Below are 10,645 nucleotides of genomic sequence, written 5' to 3'. Positions count from 1 at the left end.
TGTTCACTATGTCTAAAACTGACACACCAGCTGTGGTGCAGCGGGTAGGGCGGTCGTCCTCTTTTGGAAGATTGCAGGTTGGATTCCTGCAATGTCCAGCCATGTGTCGAAGTGTCCTTGGGCAAGCCACTGAACCCCACCCTGCCCCTGGTGGAAGGTTGGTGCCGGTGTTTTGCAGTGGAGCCGCCATCATTATGGAAATGTATGGGTAAATGGGTCTGTGGCTGTAAAGCTCTTAGCGCCTTTGAGGAGGGTAGTAAAGCGCTACACAACTATATGCCACTTACCATTTTGAGACATTACATTTGAGAATGTGACTCAAAATGTTCTATTACATACAAAGTAGGACTATGGTAGTATACACCAAAGTGCAAGTTTTTCAGCAAATTTAGAAGGTGGCTGCACGGCAGCATTTATAATTTAACACAAACCAAGATGACCACGAAGGTTTTAAGAAAAGTTCAATCAAAACGGCAACTGGACGATTTTTGATATGAGTCAGTGGCCGCCTGGACATATTTGGAGGTCTTGCGGAGGCAGGAAGGTAATAATTGACTGAGAGGAGGGTCTCCAAGGTCTCCAACTTCTATGGTGATCGTCTGATTTCAGATTGCCACCCTCCAGCCACCCCCCTGCCCCTATGCTGTCATCCCACTGCCACCGTCCGATTATTAGAAATTGTCCGTTAGCAGCGTGGGTACTCAACGAGGGCGATCAATCTGGCAATCACAGCCACCATGGGTCCAAACAGGGAGACGACATTGATGCTGCACAAAACTCATTGAGGCATTGATAGCACCACAGCAACTCCGAGACCTCTCCATCCATCCATCTTCTTCCACTCATTCGGGACCAGGTCACCGGGGCAGCAGTCTAAGCAAAGATACCCAGACTTCCCCCTCCCCGACCACTTCCTCCAGCTCCTCTGGAGGGACCCCGAGGTGTTCCCAGGCCAGCCGAGAGAGGTAATCTCTCCAGTGTGTCCTGGCCTCCGCCCAGTGGGACATGCCCTGAGCACCTCCCCAGGGAGGCGTCCAGGAGGCATCCGGAGAAGATGCCTGAGCCACCTCAACTGACTCAGCTCGATATGAAGGAGAAGTGACTCTACTCTGAGCTCTCTCTGGGTGACCAAGCTTCTCACCCTATCTCTAAGGGAGCGCCCAGCCACCTACGAGCTTATTTCAGCCGCTTGTAGTAGAGATCTTGTTCTTGAGCTCATCATCATTGGTGAGTATCGGAACAAAGAGCGACCTGTAAATTGAGATCTTTGCTTTCTAGATCAGCTTTCTCTTCACCACAACGGTCCAGTATGGCGACCGTATAACGTCGCACACCGCTCCAATCCGCCTGTCAATCTCACGCTCAAATCTTCCCTCACTCGTGAACAAGACCCAGAGATATTTAAACTCCTGAGCACCTGTGTATTGACAAATTGCGGGTGATGGTGAGAAGAATGCTAAAAAGACTGAACATTGTGCTTTCTTGGGAGGCATGTTGTCTAAAAATGTGTAAATTGACAAGACTGTAATGTGTGCTCAAATCAGAGTTGCAAATGACCAGTAGTGCGGAATGGCCCCATTTTATATACCCCTGGGCTACCTGGCCGTCTGTGGCACTTGATATGGACAGCCGCCGTCCAGAGACTTACAACTCGTCCAATGGCTATCCGGCTGCCACCACCCTGTGGTCGTCATCCCCGCCTGACTGTTTCCGCCTTCATTCACGACCACGCCAACAGCTTCTTTAAAAAATCGAGTGGCGGCAGCTAATTTTCAAGATTCTTCCAATGCCTCTCCATTGTGTTGAGGCTGTTGTGTTTGTGACCGTAGCATGTGGTAGTCCACAACCACTGCAGGACATAAAAAACAATGTTTCATCTCATAAAATAAGATTCCGAAGACATTCAAGATGTATTATATTAAAACAAATTACAAAGTCATATTTTGTGTTTTTGCTGTGCATTCTTTCATGGATGCACACAACCATTTGTAAAGATAGATTCCCAGAATCTTTTGTCTTTGTGTTGCTTTTTGTGTGCAGCTGCTCCACCGCATTTTAGAATAAACAAGCCTGTCCTCCTCTTATCTGCCTGTCGAAGTAAAATGCTGACCTTGTCATATTTAAGGGTGGCTGCAGAATTGTTACATCAGTAGCCAGAGGCTTGAACGATGACGCTTGTCATGGTGGGGCTCTATCTAATGAATCATCTTATCTCAGGTGTACACAGCACATCTAAAGGAGGATCCTTTTAGTTCACAATGATTTGTGGATTTTTTTTCTTGTTTGTAGATTTGCAGGTGAATCATGCGCGGTTTTACGTAGTAAAGTCTTGTCCGTGACCAAGTACTTGATCCTAAATGTTGCTAATGAGACAGTATGGACTCTCCTGGCTCACACGGCGCCTCCAGCGCTCGGGAGCAGATCACTGCGGCTTTGGACTTGACGGGATGCACTGTGCTTTTGTAGTGTTTTGGTGGCTGACACTCCCTGACATAATCAGGTCACAGAGACGGTCAAAGCCGTGGGCTACAGCCTTTTGCTCCCCACCTCATTATTCCACAGCGCTATTCAGGCAGAGGGTTCTGAAATCGGCACCACCCTATCAAAGGATCTACTTTGATTCCCAAAAACAATTTACAGGCTACCACCTTACATAAAGCTGGAGGCTCAAATAAGCAGATAAATGTTGGTTTTATCCATTCACGCAGTCCTCTAGGGAACACTCTTTATCATCCTTGCACCCTGCATGTAAACAGTCACCTTCCCTTGAAATTATATTCCATTTATTAACATGCAATAATGTCGCTGGTCTTAAAATTTCTTTTGCAGCTCCGTCAAAGGACCTGTTTTATAAGCAACAGCTCTGTGAACCTTGAAAAGTGTCAAGTCTGACAAGCTTTTGGAGTTCAGCATGTTTTTAGACCTTAATTATATTGGCTCCAGCTTCTTTTTTTTTATTCTCTAAGGAAAATCAATGAGGCTCTTTTATCCTCAATGCCTCTACAAGTGTGATTAAGGCTGTGGATAAAAGCCACAATTATTAAGTCACCCTCACTTCAAAACATTTTTTTCCCTTTTCAAATCGATGGCATTTTTTGCTTCTTTTCAGTGTAAATACACACTTTTCCCTCAGCTTTATTATGCCATTAATACTGTATTGTGCGTCATACACTTTAAGGGCTGTTTCCTCATTTAAACAGTTAAAATGACCTCTGCTTTTGCACCACATCAGCTCAAAAATTATCCATTTTTACCTGTTTGCTTCCATATAAGTACGTAGGAGACAACATGTAAAGATTAACCTGGAAAAAGCAAGCGGCCTGGTGAAAGTGAACTACAAAACAAGTATGCCCTGTGTATTGATGGAAGCCCTCAGCCCTTAGATTAAGTGTAACCACTGTGTAAACTGCTATTGACCTTGTAATAGTAGTGTAAGGCTGCAAACATTGATCATTTTCCTTTCCAAAAACTGTCAATTCAGTGCAAGTTCCCTGATAGCTTGTTTTGATCGAAGAACGGCACCAAAACTAAACCGTGTTGCAGGAATGTTGTTGTGAAAAACAGGAAAAGTGGACATTTTTAACAAAAAAAGGCAAACACAGCATAGAAAGGAGTATTTTATATAGCCAGCTTTAGGCTTTGTGGCGTCTGAACTCCAGACTTTCTTCCCCCTCTTGAGTCTAAATTCGCGGCGTGAACGGTAGAGGAGCGAAAATGGGCTGAGATTTCGCCCGGTGACCATAGCTAAAGACACAGATTGCCTGGCTGGAGAGATGAGATGACATTCCCGTGGAAACAAGAGCGACATCACTTTAATGAGTTCTGCCGGTTGAGGAGCTGCACACTTCCCACATTCCGGCTGATGAACCGGCGCAGGAGGCAAATACTGGGGGCGAAATAACTGCAAGTTAGGTTAGGAGATGGACTTAACCTGTGAATGAGACGAGGCCCTGAAGGCTGTTTATTTATGAATTAGCTGGGTGATGAAATTGCACCCTGAGAGGCCTGCAAGCTGATGTTTGGCGATGGAAATGATTTCACGTCTCCATCAAATTCCTGCTGGCTGCATAATGAGTTCATTTCCTGCTGGTTGTTTGAAAGCAGTGTAGGTTTGGTGTGGGGGATTAAAGATCAGAGCAGCTTCATAAAAACTTATAAAAGTGTATAGAGGTAAAGAATTTTGAGATTTTTAGATATATTTTAGACAATTAAAAAATTGTTTTTAGATTTAATTTTGTATTTTGACACACGAAAATAATAATCAAATAATAATTCTGATGTATAATAATCAAATGATAATTATAATATTTAAAAAATATATTTTTTAATTATGAATATGTTGTTTTTAGCCAAAAAGAACAACAAAAAGAAGTTATTTTCCAGGTCATAGTTTCTACAAAGCGGATGTAGTTTATTGAAATTTTACATCCGAGTTGTGGGCGGGACATTAAGTGTGGAAGAACCCCGCCCCCTTCCCTTTCATATTAACGAGAGCTCTCTGTTTACATGCTCTTCTGCTAACTTACAGCCCCTCACATACCCAACCTGACATTGCCCATACGAGGTACAGTTCTGATCCAGATTCCAGCTCGGATGAGGAAAACAAAGACGTTCATGGATCTATTTATCTGTAACGGGATGCATCAGAATGGAGCGGATTTTGAGCAAATAAGCTCTTTTTCAAAAATGTTTTCTGCTCCTGAATCACAAGGATTTGGAAAAAGAAATCCTAATTTGTGCTTAATTTTTTAAGATAACGATAAATATAAAGACACATTTTCATCCTAGTGAGTCTTTAAGTATTTGTGCCAATTGTCCCTGGATGATTTACTACTGCACGCCCCATTAACTACCCTGTTGGTTGGTCATGCTGATGGCTGAACTTGGTCTGAACTTTTTTTTAAATAATTTCCATATATTACCCATCAGCCCCCACTAACTTCCATTTTCTATATTTCATTTGTTAACAAATCATAGATAGTTAAATTTTGCCTTCATATTCCAACTATCATCATTCATCAAGATTTTACATTTTCTGAAGCCAGTTGTTTAAAGTCCCACTGTCACTATGTTTTTCTATTGTAAAATTGTTCCCAGTGGTCTTTTAATTATGATGATGCAGTTTTTAACCAATATAAAAAAACCTGTGTTATTTTTTTAAGACATATCCATCACGATTTGAACAAAGAAATACTCATTTAAATCTTGAATTATTTTATACATAATATATAAAATGCCACAAGAACATGTTAAAAGCACAGAAAAAGCACGATTTTCATTGGAGTGGGTCTTTCAGGATTTGATTTGTTCAACTTCTGCCACGTTTTCTAAATTATAGAAATCACTACCTGTAGAGAAAATCCTTTTGCCTTAAACAGCCAGAGTAGAGGTCAACAATCGTTCAAATCAACCATTCAAATTCGTTTTTAATCATTTAAGTTAGGGAGTTTTAAAAGGCTATTTCTCTCATAACATGTCACCATGTTCACTGATAAACAGCTATCAACCATGAATTGTACCGGTGTTCACAAATCTAGATTTGATTCTTATCTAATCCAGATTAGAATCTAATCTAATATTTAATTTATACTTAGGAAAGAAAAACAACAAATCTGGAAAACTTCACCTGCTCTGCTCAGTACCAGGTATTAACTCTACCTGGTACAGTTGTTTAAAAATATCGACTATGAATCGTATCGGCAACCACAAATATAGATTAATCTAGATTAGATTCTAATCTAATCTAGAATATTTAGTTTAAGCAAAACGAAAAAACAAATCTGGAAAGCTTAACCTGGACTGTTGAGTACCAGGTATTCACTGTATCTCTTAGTACATTTTTGGCTAACGATTTCCTAAAGTTAGAATCGGATCATTAATAAATATCGATTATGAATCAACAATCACGAAAAACGATATGAATCAAATCTTTGTTAAATGGTTTTATTCTTCATATTAAACCTATAAAAGATAAGAGAGAAAAATGACAATATATCTACATATAGGATTACTAAAGGAAGGTCTGATTAATGGATTTTCAAACATTGATTATTATTACTAAAGTTTAACCCTCTAACACCTAGTGATGCTTAAACACAAAATCTTAAACTTTTCAACAGTCAGAATCTGCTGGAATTACGTTGATCGTGTTAGCAATTAAAAAATAACAATAAATCAAAGAGCATAAACACTGGATCTCCGGTGTTAAAGGGTTAATCTTTTAGTGCCTTAAAGCCATCAAGCTCTCATGTGTCAGGGAATAAACAGAATTAGGGTCTAAAACATTCTCCTTCCTTCTCGACACGAGGCAACCCTACAGCCTAAGTGAGGCTGCGTGGCATCGCCGTGAAACATCTGCCGCGGGACTCCGGCGGAGGAGCGCGGCGCGGGGATGAGCGCTGAGCTGTCAGTTGCTCGCTCCTTTATTATGCTTATAGAACAACCACTTAGTCCGATGATGATGAATAATTGAGCAGAACAAGTCCTCTGCCACTGCGGCACGCAAAGCTGGATCAGTGGGACTCAGGAGACGCGGGCGTCAGGCGGGGCAATAAAATATGCTAAGTGGCAGGAGGGCATTACGGGGAATTTGTAGAGCCGGCGCAGAGAGAGCGATAAATTATCTCTCCCCTAATGCGGAGCAACATAAGCAAATGAGCCGTGGCGAGGATGAATTACAGATTGTCGGCCCACCTTTCTCGCACACATCCCTCCCTATTATGTCAAAGAGCGGGGAGTGAGGAGGGGAGGGGGCCGAAACACGAGCTCCGGTGGCAGTACAGACAGCGGAGGGAAGAGAAACGTTTGTGGTACAGAAAGTGGTGGAGAAGCCCTGCCAGCAGGGCGGCGGTGCCTGGACGACATTAACCTTCATCATGGTGAAGAGGCACCACTCTTGGCCACACTCGGTCAGCTCTGAGAGCTAAAACGATGCGGTGACACTCCGCCGCCCCCTTTGATCTGCCCTTCCCGATTACAACCAGAGGAGAGCATAAGATGCCGAGGAAGGGAGGGGTGAAGCACCCCTGGGAGTCGAATTAGAGACACTCCTGTTTTGCCCCTCTTATTGTTTCTTTTCTTGCACTTCTTCCTGCGTGTGCAAGCGGGTGAAAAGAGGGTCTGTGTCTCTCGGCAGCTTCACTTCTTCTCACCAGGGACAGACAAAGACACTTAGGCACAAACACACTTTCATTCCGGTCTTGGCCCTGGTGATGGATAATACAGTCAGTGGTGTGCACCATCACACACACAGGTATTCAGCGCTGACCTTTGCAGTGCGCTCCCAGCAGTCTGCTCTGGCTTCACTTGCTCCAGACTCTAAAACCCCGTCAGTGACAGACGATCAGCTGTTTTTCAGCCCACCATAAAACACAAAAGTTTAATTTCCGATCATAAAAAAACCCTCTTTTCTGCCTCCAAAGCCGTAAAGCTGATTTCATCTATGCTCTGCCCCCCTTTGTAGATAATTGGAACAATCCCACTGATGCCCAACTCTGCAGGGCCCTCCAGCCAATCAGGGGGTGGCAACCCAGCGCTGCAGGTACAGCCAATTACACCTCAGCTTCTGACCAACGCTCAAGGCCAGATCATCGCCACGGTGATCGGCAATCAGATCCTGCCTGTCATCAACACCCAGGGAATCACGCTGTCACCAATCAAGCCTGGACAGCAGGTAACGTATATGCTCATGTACAAACACACTCGCGCGCGTGTGAAGGAAGAGCGCCTGCGGAGGGATTCTTCTGGCTTCAAACTGATCAAGGGGGTTGTTTTCCAAAACTGTGGAATGAGCAACACCTAGTGGAGTCCAACTGCTCGTTCATTACCTCCTGCGCTTATTTGCATCATTCCAGTTGAAAAACAGAAGATATCCGTCAACCTATCAAAACCGAAATAAAAAATCACTTTACTTTTCATCGCTTTACTTAAAACTCCAGCCCTCCTCCTGCCACACTCCCCGACATCCCGATCGGCTGCCTCTGACCTGAACAAAGCACGTTTTTTATTTTTTTTACCTGATTTCACACCATAAGCAGCACAAACCCCCTTTACTCCTCCCAATTTGTCAATCCATACGATGCACAATTGCGCACACTGACACATGCACAATGGAAAGGTTATTGACTCAGTAATGATGATGTCAGCCCTGAATTACAGGGTAAAGGTTCCCATCCAAGGCCTCTGCAGTGCAGAATGGATGAACTCTGCCTGCAGATGGAAACCTAATTGTGGTAGTCCAAACAGCAGATCATACTCTTGAATGAATTAATGCATTTGTAATAATGTTTATGCTTTTGTCTGCACTTCAAAGCCGCGCTTGTACGCGCCGTTCCGCGGGCATAATTTACGGTTGTCAGAGCCTGCAGTCTAAAATATTTCCAGTGAAGCTAGATAATTCTCGGGGCCTGTCAGCCGTCCTGACAGTGTGTGCATCGCTGTTGACACCCCCCCTCCACCATCCAAACAAACACATGCCACAGAAAAAATAATTAATGGCAAAGAAGGAGAAGAGAAGCCAGCCTAGTGTTTGGCGAAGACAGCTTTTGGCTTTAAAAGTGGAGACATACCATCTTGATCTTGTAAAAGCAATCCAAATGTGCATAAAACATGAAAATACATCGTTTTTTTTGCCATCAGAGCACGAAGCTGACGGATCATGAATTATGTTAGATACGGGGGACTGCTGTGTCCACATTTTTATTTCACATTGAAGCTGCCATTATTAGTGTCTTCACAAGACACAAAGAGAAGCTCTAATTGTCACGAGCTGTTTGCGTTTTCTGCAGAGAAGCAAGTATTAGGTGCACAGGCAGCAAGAGTTCCCCTTTAAACTCAGTTTGCAGTCGTGAGCTGCTGCTGTGGACTATTGACGCTGTTTTCTTCTGTCAGTCTAAATACTGCAGTCGGTAATTACATCGTTACCGCCTAAAAGGTGAATCTTACAACACTTAGCGCCTAAGTGGCCAATTTAGCCTCTGCCGATTGGTTGATTGGATTTGTCGTCGTTGACTGTAAGTTATGATTGTAATGCATGGTGTCAGCTGTGTGTTTGTGTGTCCAGCTGCCGCAGGCTCAGCAGGCGCAGACGGGCGCCGCATCGTCGCAGCCCAACCTGCTCCACATGCCCCACAGGCAGAGCCCTCTCCACCAGGCCTCGTCGTCCTCCTCCACCTCCTCGTCCTCCTCGGCGCTCAGCGTCGGGCAGCTCGTCAGCAGTAAGTGAAGCTCTGATTTTATGGGGTTTGGGGGAAACAAATGACCAAAGACACTTTAAAAAATGATTTCATTCATTGTCAAAGCATTCTCAGTAACCTTTTTATCATGCTTATGCTGTTTATAGCTACATTTTTCTGAAAATGAGTCATTTTCTAGGATAGTTTCAGCAATAGTTCCCTAAAAATTCAGCTCTGAGTTGTGACAATTCGTACAGAGCAACCCCGCCCCCTTTTCCCATTCTTTTTACAGTGAACTAGGGGAGCCCAACTAGCGCATTTTGTTGTCCACAAATAAAGTTATACTCATAAATGCAAGTTTAAGCTTCATTTTCCACATATGTTTCCTCCATCATCAGAAATCAAAAACGTGATTTTCATCTAAATAGATCACTAATGGAGCTTCAAATCACTCTGCACATCTGTCTCTTTAATGAAGACCGTAGGATGATGCAGGAGGAATTCACAAGCTGCAAAACCTTAGTTTCTTCTGATTTTATTAGTTGATAAATCATAAGATGGCTCAAACAGTCTGTCTGCAGGTCAGTCTCTTTTTTAAAAAGATTTTTAAGATTATCAACTAACAGCCAAAAACATGTATCAGTGTAAAGAACTCGCTGTAAATAACAGTTTAAAGGTTTTAAAGTTCTCCACTTAAACACGCATAGAAATAGTTAATTTTGACCACTTTTATTAGATTAGATTAGATTAGATTAGATTTGATTCGATTCGATTAAATTAGATTCGATTCGATTAAACTAGACTAGACTCAACTCGACCCTGACTCGACTCGGTTAGATTAGATTAGATGAGATGAGATGAGATTAGATTAGATTAGATTAGATTCTATTAGATTAGATTCTATTAGATTAGATTAGATTAGATTAGATTAGATTAGATTAGATTAGATTAGATTAGATTAGATTAGATTAAACTAGACCAGACTCAACTCGGTTAGATTAGATTAAACTAGACTAGACTAGACTCAGTTAGATTACTTGAGATTTGACTCGACTCGACCCTGACTCAACTCGGTTAGATTAGATTAGATTAGATTAGATTAGATTAGATTAGATTAGACTCAGCTCGACCTTGACTCAACTCTGTTAGATTAGATTAGATTAGATTAGATTAGATTAGATTAGATTAGATTAGATTAGATTAGATTAGATTAGATTAGATTAGACCAGACTAGACCAGACTCAATCTTGACCCTGACTCGACTCTGTTAGATTGGATTAGTTAAAACTAGACTAGAACAGACTCGACTCGACTTGATGAGATTAGATTAGATTAGATTAGATGAGATTAGATTAGACTAGACTAGACCAGACTCAATCTTGACCCTGACTCGACTCTGTTAGATTGGATTAGTTAAAACTAGACTAGAACAGACTCGACCCTGACTCAACTCGGTTAGATTAGACTAGACT

The 10,645-nt window shown here is 42.4% G+C and overlaps 1 protein-coding gene across 3 annotated transcripts in view; it reads left to right on the top strand.

Annotated features, from left to right (window-relative positions):
* The window catches only part of pou6f2 (POU class 6 homeobox 2), a 103,441-nt gene that overhangs the window by 81,825 nt on the left and 10,971 nt on the right, over nt 1–10,645 (top strand). For all 3 annotated transcript variants that reach the window (XM_024280148.2, XM_024280149.2, XM_024280150.2), the window contains 2 exons: nt 7,463–7,672; nt 9,062–9,215. In XM_024280148.2, coding sequence (XP_024135916.1) covers nt 7,463–7,672; nt 9,062–9,215 — 364 coding nt within the window. The remainder of the gene's footprint in view (nt 1–7,462; nt 7,673–9,061; nt 9,216–10,645) is intronic.

The sequence above is a fragment of the Oryzias melastigma genome, linkage group LG20 (genome assembly GCF_002922805.2).
Source record: "Oryzias melastigma strain HK-1 linkage group LG20, ASM292280v2, whole genome shotgun sequence".
In the NCBI taxonomy this organism is placed as follows: domain Eukaryota; kingdom Metazoa; phylum Chordata; class Actinopteri; order Beloniformes; family Adrianichthyidae; genus Oryzias; species Oryzias melastigma.
This window is presented reverse-complemented; position numbering and strand designations above follow the sequence as displayed.